The 20501-nt window shown below is 41.6% G+C and overlaps 1 protein-coding gene across 12 annotated transcripts in view; it reads right to left on the bottom strand.

Annotated features, from left to right (window-relative positions):
• Positions 1–1410: 1410 nt before the first annotated feature.
• The window catches only part of magi2b (membrane associated guanylate kinase, WW and PDZ domain containing 2b), a 142989-nt gene continuing 123898 nt past the window's right edge, over positions 1411–20501 (bottom strand). For 6 of the 12 annotated variants that reach the window (XM_072663942.1, XM_072663944.1, XM_072663951.1 and 3 more), the window contains 10 exons: positions 18437–18552; positions 16804–17002; positions 15689–15868; positions 14997–15182; positions 13346–13823; positions 12165–12357; positions 11660–11803; positions 11218–11356; positions 9045–9133; positions 1411–7584 (listed from right to left, as the gene is read on the bottom strand). In XM_072663942.1, coding sequence (XP_072520043.1) covers positions 7528–7584; positions 9045–9133; positions 11218–11356; positions 11660–11803; positions 12165–12357; positions 13346–13823; positions 14997–15182; positions 15689–15868; positions 16804–17002; positions 18437–18552 — 1781 coding nt within the window. In that variant the 3' untranslated portion in view covers positions 1411–7527. The remainder of the gene's footprint in view (positions 7585–9044; positions 9134–11217; positions 11357–11659; positions 11804–12164; positions 12358–13345; positions 13824–14996; positions 15183–15688; positions 15869–16803; positions 17003–18436; positions 18553–20501) is intronic. The other 6 variants (XM_072663943.1, XM_072663946.1, XM_072663947.1 and 3 more) reach the window with 2 other exon arrangements.

The following is a 20501-nucleotide window of genomic DNA, read 5'->3' as shown; positions in this document are numbered from 1 at the left end:
AGCTCTAGCTTTGGAGCTTTGACTTTGAAGCTCTAGCTTTGGAGCGTTGGCTTTGAAGCTTTAGCTTTGGAGCGCTGGCCTTTGATTTTGAAGCTCTAGCTTTGGAGCTTTGACTTTGAAGCTCTAGCTTTGGAGCTCTGGCCTTTTAGCTCTGGCTTTGGAGCGTTGGCTTTGAAGCTTTAGCTTTGGAGCGCTGGCCTTTGATTTTGAAGCTCTAGCTTTGGAGCTTTGACTTTGAAGCTCTAGCTTTGGAGCTCTGGCTTTGGAGCTCTTTTTAACACACACATTCACTGGTTTCAACCGGGCTCAAAACCTGCACACAAAAATTGCACACATTTTAGAAATTAGAATTAAAAGGGGGAAAAAAGTAAACTACAATATCTCTGAGGGGTTTTGAAACTTTGCACGGTTCACCAGAATGTAATATAGTGTTATGCTAGTTTTGGGGACCCCTGGAGAAGTATTTGTGATTTTGTCACCTCTTTACACAGACACACTTCTGAACAGTGATTATGCTTTATGTGTAGAAGTTAATAAATGTGGTGTGTGCAAATTAACGGCACAAGAAATACATTTTTTTAGAATGTAAATTTTGAAAATAGCATTTGCTCTCTGAAATGTGCAGAAATCTGTGGTTAGAATTTATAATAATAAATGATTTATTTCTATAATGTAAAATAAAAAATACAAAAATTACTGTGACTGTTGAAATGGTATTGTTTTGTTGTTTAATTGATAAACAGTAGGAACTGATAAAAGGTTCATGTTTTAGTACAGGTTATAGCATATATATCCAGCTCTCTCCAGCTATGAGCAATATAGTAAATCTTGCTGGTTTATATATAGTACACAGTTAATGCTGGTATTTCACTAAATGCTTGTTTTGGCTTCTGGTGATTAAACTGATTAAATAGATGTCAGGAAATAAGCAGGCTTTGTGGGAATGATCCTGCTATATAAAGTAAACTGCTATATAAAGTAAACAGACTAAATTAAATTTTCTAGCTCAATTTGACAGAAAACAGGATTAATCGGAAGGGAATGTAGAGAGACACACATTTAAGTAAATGTTCTAAACATGCTGAATGAGTTTATGATTGTCATTTTTGTAGTTACAGTGTTAATATAATTCACCCAAATTTATCCAAAAATCTTTGGATTGCCGATTACATCACCACACAAGAGGGGCCAAAATAATGACAACCAATTTTCACTCTTTCTCACATTAAACATAGAGAGAAAACGCTCAGCAAAGTTTCTGAGCAAATCAAAGAGCTCAAAAATACAACTCCCGCTTCTGAGCATTTATTATTATTATTTATTTATTTATTTATTATTTCTTTTAGTTCCTTTAACAACTGCTCACACTCAGATAAACGGACATGAGTTTAATGAGTACTACAAAATGAATGCTTTACACCATGTCAAGAGTTTATTTGACAGTATTTCAGAATATCATACAGGTAAACAAGAGTTTAGCAAAATTTAATATATCCGCACTGTTGCATTTCATAAAAATATTTGATCACTTAAGTCTTTGAAACTATCAATAATACATTAAACCATATTTATAGGAGTACAGCTGTACAAGGTAAATACACATCTAACACTACACAGTAATATCGATCTGAAATGGGCCTCTTGAATGTGCCATCTTTCACAGATTCAATATTTTCCTTAGTAATATAAAATGTTTTTAGGTTTTTTTTTTTTTTGTTTGTTTTTTTTGTTTCCTTTTTCTTCCCCACAGCAGGCAGGATACAGCTTCAACAGTAAAAGCTAGAGCTGTGCAATAGATGCTCTCTCTTTCTCTTCGTACGTCTCGTCATGTAAACAGCAATTAAGTCTAGCACACTGCTCCCACTCGTGTGAATCTATAACCGGTATAAATGTATGTGCTAGGTACAAAACTAGCAGGGCTTTATGAACAGGGAGTCTCTTTTCATGGTGGCACATCATATTATCCTACGTTTTTTTGCCTCCTCCACAAAAATCTGGCGCATTCAGACTGATATGTGGTTTGATTTAAATGCAGCTGCAGATATAAATCTCATTGGGTCACTATACTGCTTTGACCTTACATCTCTATGAGTTACATTCTGTGTACTTCACTACTGAATTGGGTTGGCACAGTTTGTCAGGCTGTGAGGAGAGCAGCAGAGGCCTGTCGTATTTTAAGCGAATCGTACTGCGCGTAAAGGCAAAACGGAGAAATGGTCGTCTTACAGTGTCGTTTCATGGCACAAGGTCCTCTTTCCCACCCAAAAAAAGCACATCATCAACAGGAAACCCCTCACCACCGTCATTCAATGACTAATACACAAGAAACTTGCTCCTTCATGCTTCATGCTCAGCTTGGCGTATCAGCAAGCCTACAGATTGTAAGTAAATCAGCTTAAGTAACACTGGTTTGAGGTTCATTAGGTGAAGGAGAAGCAGCTGTTTGAGTTAGGGTTAAACCAATAACTGAGCCTCATTCTTGACCACCAGTTACAGTAGAACAAAATCGAGAGCCTTTCTTTCTACTGGAATCACTGCGGGATATCGAAATGTCTAATTTCATATTATTGATCAAATTATTTGAGGTTTACAGAGATCTAATATTCCATATTGTTCAAACCTACATTTGAATTGATGATAATATGTTACTATTATCATCAGTACGCCAATAAGACTGAATAAGGCTGATTGAGTGTCCAAGTTACATGGCGTATGCATGTTATTAGCGTCATTGCTTCATGATTAGTCTGTAGTCCAGTGCAATCAGTTAAAACCACACCATTCCAGCATAATTCCACACTCAGTTCTGTATTAAGTGACTCCAATTTTGGGGAAACATCCAGAGAAACTACACTATAGTAATGAGTAATGCATCAAAATCAACCTCTATTAACAGTGGATGTATGGAACCAAAATATGAAAGAAGTTACATATTCAGAAACATATTCAAGTATATAAAAGTAAAAAGTAAAGCGCGTGTGGCAAGTGTGGCAAGTGTAAGAGAGAGAGAGAGGGGTGAACTCAAGGTGAAGTAAAGCTAGCTTTCTAGCTTTCATGAGCAAATGAGAATAATCGTGGGTTTTTCGAAGCTTATTCACCTTGGTTTGGTTTGTTTTTCACACAGTAAAAAAAAATCAAGCATACCAAAATGTGTCACAAAAGACTACATGAGAATGACCTGTCTGAGGCGGGAGCAAAAAAGTAAATACAGGAAGATGGTTCTGTGTTCTGGACTAGTGCAGACTTCTGTGTAATTGAACATGAAGCACCGACACACTCTAAAAAAAATAAATAAAGGTGCTACAAAAGGTTTCTTAAACAATGCCATAGTAGAACCACTTTTGGTCCCTTATAGAACCATTTCTGTAATAGAGATGTGACCTTTAAATTGATAAAGAACCTTTACATCAAGAGAAAGTTGGTTGGGTTTGTTAAAGGTTCTTCAGACTCACACATCTCTACGACAATCATGGTTCTTTATGGAACCAAAAGTGGTTCTTCTATGGCATTGCTCAAAGAAACGAGTGCAGAAATGGCATTTGTTCATAGCTGTAGTAATCACCTGGGCAATGTATCAAGGTTAACACTTGGCTAACTGCACTAAAAAGTACAGGTCTGAAAACTGCTTCATGATTGGTCTACAGTCCAGTGTGGTCGGTAAATAGACCGAATTTCAGCACTTCACACTAACTGTTTCAGGGAAACATCCAGAAAAACTACAGTATAGTAAAAGCAAGAGTATTGTATCAAAATCAAAGTCCAATTACTTGTGGAAGTATGGAACCACAACATGAAAGAGGTGAGTGATATAAAAAAGAAAGAATCAATGTTTTAAGTATTTAAAAGGAGAATGTAAAGCGTATGTGGCGTGAGTGAGTGAGAAAGAAGGGAATGTGAACTCAAGGTGAAGTAAGCGTTAACTATCTAGTGCAAACGGGCAAATAAAAACACACTTAGTCTAAGAAAAAAGGGGTGGAGTGAGCAGATGGATCTGATCTGCTCATCAGAGACTTTTGCACAAACTTAAATTTTTCACTTCAACTGTATGTAATAAATTTGCCCAAAAAGAAAACTCAGCATTTTCACTAGTGGTCTAGAGGGTACTTTTGGAGCCGTATCAGAGTTTGTGTATTCCACACCAATAAAACTCAAAGAAAGGACAACTCATCCAAATCCAGTATTTTCCACCCCTGAAAGAAAGGAAGATACAAATCACTTTTCAGGATTCAGTTTCCAAGTGTAGTTTCAGTAGGTTTTGGTATTTGTATGATAATTAAAAAGTTTGGACCACACCCGGCCCTGCTCATCATCTTAACCCCACTTTACTCATCTTGTCTTAAGTGTTTATTAATGTTCTGTGGCTTAGATGACAGAGGGAGTTTAATATACTCTCTAATTATGACAAGCTTTGTATTATATCTTCAATCTTAATGCTGTTTTCAAGCAGCTCAACTCTAATCTGCTGCAGAAGTCGTCTCTTTGTAGAATAATTCAGACAAAAGCTGAAGGAGCTTGATTTAATAAATCTTGGCCTCTGCCACAGATCTTGTGTGACCACATGATCCTCGTGCACTGTAAAGTAAAAAGACTTGTTTAAACTTAAATTAGCAACCCCACTGAGTTCCTTACACATCTAACAGTAGGTTAAGAGAACAATCTGTGTGATACATTATTACTATGCAAAGTTCTAATAAGACAAGCATGCTAACTTTGGACAGAAACGTGGAAGGAGGGCGTAGTTCACAACTGCAACTGTCTTCTCTGTTTCATACACTCTTAAAAAAAAAGGTGCTCCAAAGGGATCTTTGAGCAATGCCGTAGAACAGAGGTCACTAGTAGGTGGTCCGCAGCCCAGGTCCGGACTTACGCGCTGTCCTATCAATACCTGATATACAAAAGGTTTCCCAAAGAAAAATACGAAGGATTTAGAGATAAACGCTGTTAATTGAATGTTCTTAAATGCAATTCTCCCAAAAAATCTTAAAAGGTTCTCAAATATTATCTTAAAGATTAAAGATTTATTTTAAAGATAATTTTCTTTACACACTCATTGTTTTATTATTTGAGCCATGTGTAACAGACTTTTAATGCTATATTTCACAGCTTATCATTAACAATGCATAATAACATTTAAAATTTTCCAATAATTAGTTAAACATGTGCGCTAGAAAGCAAAATGGAGGCAAAAGAGAATCAAACATTCCCAGTTAATAATAGCCGAATTTTTCTTACGTAGAAACTAAAAGTACTGTAAGAACATTTTCCACTTTCAATTCAGTTAAATTAGACACTAATTCAAGTAACTATTTAAACTGATCATTTTAAAGGCCAGCCTTTGGAACTATGACCGTCTAAGACAACTGTAAGGCTACTGTAAGGTTAAGAAAATATTTCTGGAAGAATAGAAACATATTTTTGGAAGAACACCAGTTGTGAAAAGTGAAGTTAAGAAGAAAAATCTAGAAATTCTTAAGAGGATTTTGGAAGAACATCAATTTATCTTTTATTTTCTTAAGCATGAAATTAAGGGGGAACAAATCAGATTTAGGAAGAATTTCTTTCTTAAGACACTTGTCTTTTTATAGCTTTTCTAAAGACCTACATCAAATGCTCACACATTTCTACAACAAACATGTTTTGTTGATGAAGCCAAAAGTGATTCTATTGGCATCACTCAAAGAACCATTCATAGCAAGCTTATTTTTAAGAGTGTATAGTGGACCACTGAAATTACAAATGACTGGGGATCCTTGCCTGGAGCAGTGTATGTTTTTTAAAAACTCAGTATCTACAAGCGAACTCCCTGTAGGCTTGGAGAAACGTAACTTAACATAGCTCTATTACTCTATAGCTGCATGTTTTAATGCAATACTGAAAAGAAAAGAATAATCCAATTAAAGTTACAACCCTCTCAGTAGACAACTGATTTCATGCTGTACCCAATACTGCCAGTAAGGCACTCTGCCCCATACAACTGGGCCCACTCCATCCGTGCTCAGCTATAAAGACTCAGCTATTGTCCCAAAACCCAGCGGCAAACACAAACACCTTCGCGTCCCCTTTTCTGCAGGTGAGCAAAGATTCCTGACTAGAACTCCCGCCGTCTCTGGTAGCACCGTTCCCACTAAGCAATCATCCATTGCCTTCCCACTGCCTGGACCTAATAATACCAACTGCATGGCTCCCCTCTACCAAGGTCCCTTCAAGTTAGCGCCCTTGAGGGGGAGGAGTCGAGGGAGGGCTGCTCGTAAGGACTGGGACGGGGCCCTGGCCCCACAGTGGTGTGGTTCATGAAGCACAGTACAGGGAGAATGAGGCTGGAATGACACACTGAGGCTTTGAGGAATCCTGCAAGGAGAGTGATAAGCAGGTTTGGTTCGGTCCACAGTCAAGATAATAATACTGAGTTACAAAAAATTCTGCCTTCATAAATGGACTGCATTTCATAAGTAATATAACGTAGTACCACATGTTCCATTAGTTTCGGAGATACTGTATTACAGATGGGTAGAGCTACAAGTCTCTATGATTGGGCTGATATGTTTATATTATACGGTGTTTAGGCCTCCCTTCTTCTTGGTGGTACTTCAAAAATAAGGGAAAGCAAACAAACAAAAACATCCCTAAAGAATCACCATTCCATCTTGACTGCTTTCTACAAAAAATTTTAGAAAAGCACTAGGACTGCTCTCTTTGTCTCCTTTCAGCTTTACCCTCACATCAGTGCACATCAGAAGGTCTATGGTGGCTTCACACTGGCAAATAATGAAACACAATCCTCATGTAATATTCCAGTTCATCGTGGATGCTTGGTGGCCTCGGAGTCCTCTTTCATGCTACACATAGATATTTGAATTTGACGTCCTTTCTTCACTGGATGGCTCCAAGTGCTTCCGGAGCCGTGACAAAAGAAACTCAAAAACAATAGAAAAAATAAACCACCTCTACATGAGAAACCAAGTGAAGAGGACTCAAGTGAAGGTTTCCTCTCAGATGGTGGGAGGAGCAGAATGAGCGAGGATCCAATGGGCAGGAAGACCAGACGTGAAGAGTCCCGGTCTGGTCTTCTTGGACAGCGTCTCTGCTCTGGATCCAGAATCAAACCGTGGCGCGAAGTCTGTGCGAGCCAGGCTACTAGAGCTGCCGTGAAATCTGGCCTGGTAACACAAGCATGCTTTCCTAGTCACAACAAAAGCCTGGATAAGACCGTCCTTCATCCTTGGACGTCATGTCTGTCGCACGCTGTTTGCACTCATGTAACTCCCCCCTCCCCTTCCATCCTCCCCTTGATCTTCTCTTCCCGCCTGGTTGCCACTTTCAAGCACAGCTCTTCTGGATGGACCTGCCACCCCTTCTCCGTGTGCAGCTCCACTAAGCTGGTGGCACCAAGCGAAGCTGGCCTCCAGGGAGCACCTTGTCTGGTCCAGGACCCGTCATGCAGTGCCTATGAGGGGGGCCGGCGGAGCGGAGGCTGGGTGAGATGATGGGCGATGGTGAAGGGCGTTGAGTCGCTCTAGCGGGGCGACACTACTTTCTGCAAGGCAGGGGGGGCTGGAGGGACAGAACTCCAGGGGGCGGCACCGTCTAGTGGAAAACATACCATGACAGTTAATGACCTACATAATCTTAAAGGGGCAGCTGAGGGAACAATGTTAATCCAGTTACATTCACATTTATTCATTCCGCTCAGGGAATATAGCTTTAGTGAGTATATAGTGAGTAGGTTAGCAGCTTTTTAGGTGAGTAATGATACCAAACGATGCTGCAGCGATTAGCTTCTGTTCAGTGAATGCCATGTACGTTTGAAAGACCTTCATAAGAACAATTTAGCATCTGTGTAGACTATAGACAGATTATTGAGCACCTACACTGAAAGACAGAGCTGAGTCATAGATGTACCCATGACTCAGACCTTGTTTTCCACAGTCCTGTCCTTGAAAACACCACACAAACAGAAGTAGTACATCTTTAAAGCAGCTCAATATTGACTAAAAGCAATGCTATCACACAGAAATATATGATTATGATATGATTGATATACAGTACTGTGCAAAAGCCAGAGAAAAGTCAAGCATCACACAGAAGGTTCAACAAGTAATCTAATTTTTGATGTCTAAGGGGTTTAGTGTCTCCACCCATGGTCTTTATTGCAGCCTCCATTCTGTTCATTCAAGGTGCTCCCTGAAGGCCTGGAGACTCACTCTCTGTGACCTCCAAATTTTAGTCTCACCATCCAAGCTATCCCAGACGCCTGGACTCGGAGATGATCAATCAGTTTTTCTGAGATCAGCAGCAGCTTGTTTGTTTGATTTGTCTGTTTGCTTGTCTCAGTAAGAGCTTCTTGATGTGCTCCACATCCTTTCAGAACCACACTGTGGACTCGTCTTCTTACAGTGGAAGGATGGACAAAAACATCCATGGATGTTTTAAGATCTGAAGTGAAAGGGGAGCTGGATTTTCCTCAAGTACTGTTTGTCTGATAAGAGCAGGTTGGGTGGTTTACCAGGTCTTACATGGTTGCTAAGGGTCTTCCAGTTTTGGAATCTTTAGAAACGCTTTTTTCCACTTATTTTTATTTGGCCTTCTTCTGGATTATGTAAATGGATTATCTTATATTTAATCTACTTAGACATCTCCAAAAAAGGGTTACACTCACACTAAAAAATAAATATGTAACTTTTTTGGTTTCATGAAGAACCATGATTGTAACAGAGAGGTATGAAGTAAAGGTTCTTTAGATCTTTAAAAGGTCCTTCACTATTCTCTAATACCCACTAAAGTGATGTGGGGCGAGAGAGAGGCCCACCCACCCACACGGAGAGAGCAAGGCCTGTTGTCCTCTTGCCGACTCCGGCTGCTGATAGCAGGCAGTATGGCCAGTAATGTGAACCAGTGATCCTAGGGTCAGAGTCCCTGAAGTGAACTGTAAGTGTACACTTAATGGCTGTACTGACAGGAAAAGGGCAGTCTCTGACTTGTGCACAGTACTGTAGAAGAAGAAACAAGTAGATTTGAATCAGAGGAACATGCAGTTTGCTACAAACCGTGTCTTTAGAGTGTCCCATTATGAAGAAATAGGGAGAGGCAAGAGTGTCGCTTTTCATGCACATGGAAAGATTGGAAGGTACCATTCCTACAAGAGAGGGAGTAAATATCTACACTATCACTGGCATCAGAGTAGAAAAGCACAGCAAAAGAAGAGAGAAAAGACCAGAAACTACTATAAGCAGTTAAGAAGAGAGTGGTACAAACTAATGCCTTATCTCTACTGGCCAGGTTTCAGACAGACCACAGCATGGCTGCTGATTTTCGGACGTCCCCATTGTCATCAAGCCTTGCCACAGCAGCACAAGCCGCTTCAAAACACAGCACAGTCAGCAAGCTTTTACTTCATGACCCAAATCTCAAAGTGTGCAAATGAAGCTGATTGGCTGCAGGCCGGCAGATACGTGTGTTCGCCACCTCACACACATTCTTCATGTTCACAGAAGAGATGTAAACAAAGGTGGGCAAACACACAGACCACAAAACATACATTTAAAAACTAACCAGCTGGCTTTGAGCACTGCTTTCTCCCCAGAGGAAAGGACTGTTATCTTTAATTTGCCCTAATTAAAGCTATTACTAACTTTTGGAGCCGTCAGTCACACTGTAATGCATTTTTTTTCATTCACAACAGATACGCAGCCAAGACAGACGCAACAGACGTGTCTGATTTAATAGACATGCCAAGTCTGTGGGCTGAGCGAACACAGCCAGTAGCATAAGAGCATAGGATTAGAGTTCATTTAGGAGAAAAATCCATCATGAAAAGCATTAAATGAGAGCTTCCTAGTTTCCCTTTCATACAGATCAGAAATACAGATATACAGTACTTAAGCAAGTTCACCTCCCAATAATTTCATAGACATTTGCTGTCAGTATCCACAGCAGAGAATTTAATTATCATTTTCCCTTTTTCCTGAGTGTTGATGAGAAGATGTGCTCCAGAAAAGAAGGAATAAGCAAACTGTGCTTATTTAGTTTGAACTTGGAGCTGTGAGGCTATCATTGCTAATAAACACAACAGTCACCCAATTCTTTCCATAGATGTCTCTCAACCTGCTCAAAACAGCACTCAGGTGTTTGTAAAAGCTGTAAAGACGTGTTTAGGTTTAGGACAGTGATTGACTGTAGAGCAGTACTGCCAATAGAACAGGACTCTCTGGAGCAGATAAACATGAACCTTTTGGCACCATGTCCAATGCCAGGTGTGGGTGGGAGGGGAATAAAGCCCACAGCACTAAATCTTGGAGCACTGCTGCATTCAGCGGCAAGAGTGTTACTGAGGCCAAGATGGTGATGTTCACCACACCAACTCTTCCCCAACTCTTGCCAAAAGTATTGGATGGAGCCCCAGAGAACAGAGCTCCACTGCTCCACAGCTCAATAATTTATACCCCTCTAGCCCACGTCTGGCATTAGGCAGCATGCCATGCCACTATTCACTATGACACTATGCTGGACTGACACTATTCATCTGCTCCAGAGAGTCATATTCTATTGGCAGTACTTTGCTACAGGGACTAGACAAGGTGTGCATCCCACTGTATACTGTAAAACCGGTTCCTGCAACCCTGGTACCACAATTTGGACACCAAGCCTGTCTACACCTGAGGTGGGTTTTGGTGTTTTTATGACTGTAATTAGATTTTTTCTTTATTACTTTAACATACAGATGACAGTCTTTAAGCTCCATCTTCATCAGAGTACAACGTCTAATGAAGAGTTTAGATTCTTGCCCAATCTGGAAATTACTGGAATAGAAGTGTCTGCTGACATTAAACCTAAATAAAATGTTGCTATATTATTTAAACATATTTATATATTTTTACATAGCCTGCTACTTATTCAATTTGAGTGTCTCCACCTAACTTTTTTTCTCTTTGTTCAAACATCAAAACATGACAACCCTACTAATCTACGGCAACAATGTTTCGTTAAATGAAAATCTAATAAAATATCTCCTCTTCCAAGGACAAACACTATTCCAAGTTTTGGACAGGGCTTTCAAAGAAGAGCCCAGTATATTTTATGCTATATACAGCCAAGCATATTTGCATTCCATATATAACTAAGAAAATGTATCCTTTTATATAACTCAGATGTCTAAGCGTTAAACTGAATATGTTTAGTGTGCAGAAAATGTATGGTTAGGCTGAGCAGGATGATACCTACCATATTCAGGCACCTGTCCTGTGCCCCGTTTCAGCAGCAGACGCACTCGCCGCCCGCCCGCCTTGATCAGCTCGATGGCACGAGCGTGACTCATGTCCCTTGTGCTCTCCCCATTTATCTCTATGATCTGATCGCCCACCTATACACACACAAACACACACACCACTTCTGACAAATGCTTAGAAGAAAATTCTCCCTTTGATAACATTTTCTGTCTCTCCATGGCTGAGCTCTAATGCCTCCGTGCTGTCTGCAAATAAATTACGACGTCTAAATTCAGTTAGGGAGAGCATCCATGGGACGCTCTATATTCCAGAACACAACCTGAGGTCAGACTGGTACAGTCAGCTCCAGCCATAACCAAGTCTGGCACACAGGTTGCTGGAACACAAACACACTCCATCATGTTGCAGCGGTGAGTGGAAGAGCATTCTGGACTGACCCTCATCCGGCCGTTACGGATAGCCGGGCCGTCCTCGGCCAGCCGCAGTACGAACAGATCCATCTTGTACTCCCTGCCTCCTCTGATGCTGAAGCCGAAGCCCTTCACACTCTTCTCCAGCTCCACAGTGAAGTAGTCGTAGTCCTACACACACAGAAAATTGGTCTTCACACGGTGTTTTTTTTTTTGTGACACAATTAGACCACAGCATTAACAGCATTAGCTAACGAAAGGCTGATCCGCCACAACCTCCTCACCTAGCTAATGGCACACAGTGCTAAGAGGACACTGATAGGGCCCAGAGAGGACAGTGGTACTATCCGGTAAGAAAGATAATTACATATGTCATTAGAGTATGTTTTAATATATTTGTTCTAGTTACAGTTTTAAGTCATGCTAAGCTATGCTAAGCTCTCTGGTGACCAATAATGTCCACCAATATTGAGATCCTGTGGATTTATTGTATGGTTTACAGCACACATTTCACTGGGACTCACAGTCCTACCTGTGGCCTGTAATCTGGGATCGAATGCTGTCTGTAGTCGATGAGAGGAGGTGGATGTCTGTAGTCCATAGTGGGAGGCTGTCTGTAATCTGCTACTGGTGGATGTCTGTAGTCCACAGGAGGCTGTCTGTAGTCTGTGTAAGGAGGCTGGCAGATGTCTGGTTTAACATCCTGTCTGGCTTTTACCTCCGACCTGTAACACCACCATGTTCCAGTTAGCAGAAAGCCAGAGCAAATCAAATTTCATGACTGTGAAGCAGTGATGTAATATAAATATATACATCTGCAGTTTAATGTATTTATTACATCATGCAAATATTTACTGAACTGCCGGCCATTAACACAGAATTTAGGTATGGCTGGACCATCTAATACATCAAAATGCAGCCAATATGGATCTTTTTTTTTTTTTTTTTTTTTTTTTTTTTACAGGCATTTCCTTAACATAAACACTAGGAGACCTCACTTTTTCTCTCTCTGAGCAGGAGCCAAGTTTGTCAAGTCTCAGTTCTCATCTTTCAGATTGCATAAATCAGAGCAGACCTGAGTTGAGCTACAGTGCACAACTGGTGAAGGTCTCCCTGAACGGAGAGCCATGTTTTATTGAGAAGATATCTGCAGGTAAATAATTCACAATGAAGAGTTAAGCGGTGTTACACAACTGAGTGAGAGCGAGAGGTGGTGCTTGCTTCAGGCACACGTTTTCACCACCTCAGGCCTCATGGCTCAACCCCAAGATTGGTGTGAAGAGCTGTGTGCACACCAGTGGACAAGCCACACACTAACATCTTCTGGACTTGACCTAAATGTTTGCCAGCCCAAAAACAACAGGAGCTGTCCAAACCTAACCCCTTCCAGTTCTGTGGACCGTTTATGTAGAGGTATGCGGCCAGTATTAAAGAAACAACCTCTATTACACATTTTTGGCATTAAATGTTTTGGCATTATATGCAGAACTAAAAAATGCCCCCCTCAAATTTCTCTAATGCCTACAGATTGAGGCTGCACTGAATTATGGATAAAGAACACAGATAGATCTTTAGGTGATTAGAACACTGAGACGGGACAAAGTGGCAAAAACCAAGAAGAGTAAATGATAGGTTGTAATCCTTGGAGGCAGACCTATTACAAATGATAACAGAGACATATTTTGCCCCCAGTGAGACTGCAGTACACTCTACCTGCTGTCATGGAGGTAGAGCTGAGGTGGAACTGTGACCGGTACCCCACCAATGGAGCTAATCTGGACACCCGGAACAACTGGAACGCCCGAAACAACAGGAACGACAGGAACACCCTGAACAACCGGAACGCCCGAAACAACTTGAACTTGAACGCCAGGAATGCCCTGATCCACCACAGGGCCTGCCTGACTCACCACCGGGCCGCCTGACTGCACCGCCTCCAGGCTGGGCTGACTCACAGGCTGGCTGATCTGAGTCACGGACGGGCTGCTCTGAGGACCTCCGGGGCTTGGCTCCCCCAGCTGTGGGCTGGGCTGGGTGGTAGCAGGGCTGGGGTGGGGGGCCGGTGGGCTGGGGTGGACCACAGTGGGACTCTGCTGGGCCGCTGGGCTAGACTGGGTCTGAGGGCTGTGCTTCTGAGCCACCAGGGGGCTCTGCTTCTCTGAGGTGGGGGCAGAGTGTGGGCCGCTCACATCTGTGAAGGAGGAGAAGAACGAGTGTTCAAGTGGAACACTGCTAGCTTCAAACCTGTAGGGCTGAGTGCGCCATTCACAACACGCCGTCTTTGAACTCAAATAACTTTACAGCCATCTGAGATGTTAAATTCCTTGTTATGCTACAGAGGCTTAGCTGTCTGATGCAATGTGTTATTGTGCGTCATACTTCTGAGTGAAAAAGCCCCCTGGTGGCTTATTCACAGAGCCACCAGTGGCCTTTTATGCTACTCTACACTACGGTACATCTGCAAAGCCCTGTGTATTATCTGCCCACTAGATCACAGCAGACACGGAGGGCTGTTGTTTTGTTTCTGTATTTTTTGGGGGGTTGTCAACACTTGGCATCCGATCAGAGGATTAATTACACCATTCAGCTGATCCAGATTTGTGTTCAATAACTGGCATAATGGAAAAAAGCTGAGTCTGTCAGGAATTATTGGACTTATTATCAGTGTAATATATCACACTTGTGCTGCTTTACAATATGATGGAAGACGGATCCTGGCAAACCAGACCTGCCATGGCGTGGACCACAGAAGGAAACTTCTACCAACACCAGAAGCAGCATTTTGTCAACAGTTCAGTTTTCCCATCATGACCCTGAAGCTTATAATCCAGGTGTATCCGACCATCAGAATGATACATGCATTGTTATTCCACTAATGTTATCACACACTCAACTTTCTCTCATTTTGGCACAGAACCTTTTTGTCCACTGATATAAAGATATTCCAAGGCAGCCACATTTATGCTTAAGTGAACTAACAATATAATATATAAATGTAACATATAATAATATATAAATACAGTATAAGTAACAATAAACAGAGAACTATGGTGGGGCAGTGATAGCCTAAAGTTTTGTGCTTGGGACCAGAACATCCCTCAGCTTTCATGGCTGAGGTGCCTGCCCACAACTCTGAGTGTGTGCTCTCACTGCCCATATTCACTAGTGTGTGCATGTCCAATGCCACAGATGGGTTGAATGCGGAGGCAGAATTCCACTGTACTGCTGTGCAGTGTGTCTCTAATTCTAATTCTAAATAAAGGACGATAGAGGAAGCAGACTATTGACATGCTAATTTTATATTACATAACAGGGAAGCAGCAACAGCAGCACTGCAAACTCCTAAAGCATCGTTCTCTCTGACCTTCCTCAGGGATGATGTGCAGGGTAACGGTGAGGCCGGCGTCTTTGATCAGCTTCACAATGTCAGCGTGCGGCATGTTGATAATAGACTGACTGTTGACGGCCATGATGCGGTCGCCAACCTTCAGTTTCCCACAGCGGTCAGCCGGACTGCCCTCGATGATGCGGCCAATCTTGTGCGGCACAGCTTAAACAAAGAATTGGATAAAGATTCAGATCACAATTCAGCGTCCTGCTTCAGAAAATAACACTTACAAGGAGATACAGGCAATGAAATGGGAAGATATGACCAACGCTACTTTAAGTCTATTGTGAAAGCATGTATACACCATATGGACAAAAGTATTGGGAAGTCAGGATGCTGGATAATCACCACCCCACCTCATTCCGAACTCCCCAACTCGTCCTATTCTATTGGCATTAGTATTTCTGTACATGGACTAGACAAGCTATGTGCATTTGCTGTGCCATCTGTGTCAGCAATGGGTGCAATTTAAAGTAGCTGAATGCCCTCATTAGAAGGGGTGTCCACAAACATATGGACATATAGTGTATCAGACACTAACTAGTGACTCTCACTACCTTTCAGTTCACTTTGGAAGTTGATGAACTAATTATTCACAATTAAAATCCTTTAAATGAGTCTGGAAAAGCAAAGTGGGTGATGAGAGGTGGATGGGGGGGGGTACTGACATATTGTGGTGGTGTTCTCAGGCCGGTTCAGGGAGCTGATGATGACAAAGCCGAAGCCTTCGGTCTCTTTCCGGTGGATGACTACATCAGTGGTGGGCGGCAGGTTGACTGGACACACTGCGTGGCCTCGGGGGGAGCTGCTTTGATTGGTCGCTGCACCATTCTCACCACACGGCTGACCTGCAGGGGGCAGCAGACACAGTTCTCAGTAATTGCTTTAGGCTTCGGCTTACCAAAGAGGAAAAAGGGGGGTTAATTGATGTTTTTTGACCAGGGCGGTCTGGTTGGCCCAAATTGTGGAGCTTCTCCAAGCTTCGCCACTGTAGTGAATATGCTCAAATGTTTGGTTTTGAATGCGAGACCTGCTTATTGCTCGGCTACTGCCAGTTTGGAAAGGCAAACAGATACTTTGCTACAAAATTTCCCTTTACACATTCAGCACAGAGCCAGATCGAGCTGGCAGCCAGACTCAGGATGGTCAGTCTGGTGCACAGCCTGACCAAAAAACAAGCTGCTAATTAACTGCACAATAACATCTTAACACACCAAGCCTGCAGAACCACTCAGAATAGACTAGTACTGAAAATACATGGATAATGTAGAAACAGCTGGGCTTGTGTTTTGTTATAAATGAGCCCTCCCATCAAGTAGGTCAGTGCTTTGGCCCATTTATCTGGTTAGATGTGGTGCCGGTTCCCACTCCCTATGCTTTTGGAGTACTCTGTGGTTAACAGAAGCCACCTGTGCCCACTTTGTCTCTTCAAGCTTCTGCTTTCTAGGAACAGAGCATTAGCTATTTGCAGAACATTAGCTATTTAAAAGCTTTCCAAGTGGAACTGCTTTGCTCCAAAGCAGCAGCTATCCAGAGGGTGTCAGGTATCTCAAGTTTGCCTCGGGCGAGGGAAACACTGGGCTGCTGCTCTTTTACAGCCACATGTAATAAGGAAAGTAATGGCCCGTCAAGCGATTTTTTATTGGCTTATTTTTCTTATCTACTATAAAACTTTGCTGAATTGATAAAACAACATAAAACAAACCTTTCAATCAATTTCACTAATCAATAAAAAGTGTATTGAGTAGGTGTCAAATTCAGTTCGTCATCGTCTGATACTCACTGGGCTGAGGAGGCAGGACCCTCCGTCTCACTGTAAGGGTAACCTGGCCATTGCGTGCAGCTGCATGCATAAGGTCAATGACGTAGCGGTGTGGCCGGCCCGCCACGGGCATCCTGTCCACGGACACCAGCTCATCACCTGGACGCAGCCTCCCGTCCCGCTCCGCAGGGCTGTTCTCAATTATCGCGCCAATCACGATCTGTGACAGTGAAAAACCTTCATATTACACTCTCAAACTCCCTAATTATCCAGTTAATTATCGGAAGGCTCATTATCTAGTCAGTAACTATTTAGGACACCATGAAAAGCTTTGACAAAAAAATGTATCTTCATTTAAACAATATTGCGAGATGGAGGTAATATGACTAAACACTTAATGAATTAAGAAATGTCTTTAAAATCATTTGTAAAATAGTACTAACAGAAATGCTTAAAGTGCTTAGAATTAGAATCAGGTGCAGATGATCAGAATATGGTTCGAGAGGATTCTGGAGGAGCCTGTCCTATTTAAACCTCAGATGTTTGGTCTGATTTGCTCATGATTTTAGAAGTTTGTGGTAAAGATCACCATGGCCAGATTTAAAGAGCTCTCTGAGGCCTTCAGAAAGACGGTTTCAGATGCTTAGGAGTCTGAGAAGGCATTTAAAAAGATCTCAGAACAATTAGAAATCAGCTGCTCCCCTGCCCACAAAATAATTTACAAGTGAAACAACTGCCAACAAGACCAGGTCATTTTCAAGTCAAATTCAGCCCGAGAGCGGAGCAGAAGATAAAGAGGTCTCCAAAGATCCTTAAATGTCGCTCTTGCCACAGTTGATGTCGATGTACAACATCTACCATCAGAAAGAGTCCACACAAGTGTGACTGTCATGTGAGGAGAAGAAGGAGGAAACCCATGCCCATGCCTGGCGTTAGACATGGCGTTAGACTTGTTTATCATAGAAATCATATTATAGGCTACACTTCTCTACAGAGACTAGACAAGATGTGTGTGTGTGTGTGTGCATTTGCACATTTGTGTCAGTAATGGGTGCAACTTAAAGGAGCTGAATGCATTCATTAGAAGGGGTGTCTACAAACATTTGGACATAGAGTGTATATTACCTCCTTCTCTTGATATTGTTCAAATGAAGATCAAATGGCCAGATGTTCAAGACAAAGGGTTTTCATGGGGTGTTCTAATGACTGTGTAAGACTGTGGAAAGGAAATCTGGACTTGCCGGCACATCCGTAGAGTGCACACAGCTCGGAGAAGCAGCAGTTTGTTTGTATACTCTAGACAGCGTCTTAACACTAAACTGTTTGAGATTGAGTAGGCTTTATCTGGAGTGCTAGCCACGGCTAGCTTAAAAGGTGCAATGGAGTGGGTAGCTCTACCCACAGTAAAAAGCCTGTATTATGCAAGGCAAAGCTAAGCTAATGTCTTGCCAAGAGAATCCAATAAAAAGCATCGTAGCTTCCAACATTCATCTATTGTTCTCCTACTGTTAGGAGTGCTCAGTAAAGGCTCTAATTCCAGTCTGTCTGTCTATTGCCCTCTCTCTCCCTCTCTCTCTCTCTCTCTCTATGTGTTTTCCTGAGCTGGAATGAGGTGAAGCGGTCACTGGGTTCTCCTCAGTTGCCCCATACGAGCCTTGTCACGGGCCTCCGGACTCACAGCCTGCACCGCCTCGTCCCCTCCCAGGATCCTGAAGCCGAAGCCTGTCTTCTCCCGCAGCAGGTGCACCTCCACCTCCTGGTACTCCACACCTGAGGAGCAGCAGCAGATCTTAGTACAGCAGGTTCAGTTAATGCTCTTTTTTGCACGATTCTATAATTGTGCACTCACTTACAGTACCAGACACACACCTGACTCAATGCCTTTGACTGTGCATAGCACTTTTGACTGTGCATAGCACTGTGCAAAAGTGACCAGAGACCAGCCTTCTTTAATTTCATTTTCACTCAAAACAATCCTTTAGGAAATGTTTATAAAACGTTCTAGATGTTAGATAATGTACCTGCATAAGAAAGGAGAAAGTCAAAGAAACATATGTTATATGACTTCATAACATATGACTTCCAAAAATTAGATTTACAGCAGTTTTGAGTCGACTTCAGATCTGAAAACATCTACAGATGCATCCGTCCATCCTGCCACTGTGGGAAGACGACTTTTTGCTGTGGGTCTGAAAGGATGTGGATCTGATCAAGAAGCTCTTATTGTAAAAAGAAAACAGGCCAAACTGTGAAGGTGCTGGAGCGCTCAGAACAACGGACAGACCAACCCCAGAGTCCTGACCTCAGCATCACTGAACATGTTTGCGATGGCTTGAACTGTGAGAAGCAGAAAATATTCCTTCGAAACGTCTAACTATGAACTTTGGTGGTATAGAAAAGGTTTCTGGGTACATTTCTGTTAAAGATATTTTTCTCTGTTTTGTTTTCGTCCTGATAAATCAATAACCTGTCCTTGATAGCAGTGTTGACTAGAAATGATTTTTAAAAAGGTGGAGTCGGACTTCTGCACAGCCCTGTACGTGAAACTTCTTTAGGCCTGTTGGAAAAGCACCCCTGGTGGCTTCTCCTGAAGCTGCTTGTAAAAATATTGTGTTTTTTTTTTAGTACATTTTAATGAATGTTGGTGTTTATCTTAAAATCTGTCATAACTTGTTTCTTGGGAAGCTTTTGTGAATCCAGCCCCAGAACTGTAAAATAACACGTAAGTTCTCAAATATTATCTTAAAAAAGTCTTAATTATTTTCTTAAGATCTTCTTTAGACACTTGGCATTGTTTTCTTATTTAGGCTATTTGTAAAATAGTCGTATATGCTGTATATCACAGCTCATCATAAACATCAATCCCTTCATTCTAATTTCTAAAGTAAAAATAATAAATAAATAATTCACTCATCATATCCACACTGAGCTGCACTGCCTCAGAGACTGTATGCACCTGCATAGAAATGGGTGTTTAAAAAAAAAAAAAAAAAAAAAAAAAAAATATATATATAAATATATATATATATATATATATATATATATATATATATATATATATATATATATATATATATATATATATATATTATTCTTTAAAGATACCTTACTCCTCTAGTTTCAACTCTCAAAAAACTCAAAACGAAAACCATGGGCTCACAGGAAGAGAATAATGTGGCAGTTCAGTGAGAATATACCAGCCCTTGCGCTTGCTGTGAGGCCATTCAGACTTGTGGCTAAGAAAACATCTGCTCAACCTGTCCAATAAACAACAATCACCCTTATGCTGCACTCAGAATATTGCCCATAAAAAAATCAAACAAACATTTTTCACTCAGGAATAAGGAAATGGCCATCTCCCGAGGAGGCCTGAGCCATTCTCCAAAACACAATCCCATCTGCTCAGCTCATGGACATGGACCTTCATCATTTTGTCACTGACATGCAAAACCTTATATCTCCATTTTTGCTGCTTTTACTTTTTGACATATTGTGGATCTGGCAGTTGTTCTTCACATTGTGTCCAAATTTCACGATAAATGGACCAACAGAAATGCCCCAAATTACTTGGAACAAAATATTTTTACACAGACTTTCATTGACAGTTAGGAATATTTGTCCTTCTCCTGTAAATTTGCCCTTTTTGGAGAGACAAGTTTTTGCGTGACCGTGGTGGTTTGTCAAATAACCTCTTCTCTGTGCACACCTAGGTCACCTAG

The sequence above is a fragment of the Salminus brasiliensis genome, chromosome 19, assembly GCF_030463535.1.
Source record: "Salminus brasiliensis chromosome 19, fSalBra1.hap2, whole genome shotgun sequence".
Taxonomy (NCBI): domain Eukaryota; kingdom Metazoa; phylum Chordata; class Actinopteri; order Characiformes; family Bryconidae; genus Salminus; species Salminus brasiliensis.
The sequence above is the reverse complement of the archived record's forward strand: the minus strand, read 5'-3'. Positions and strand labels throughout refer to the sequence as shown.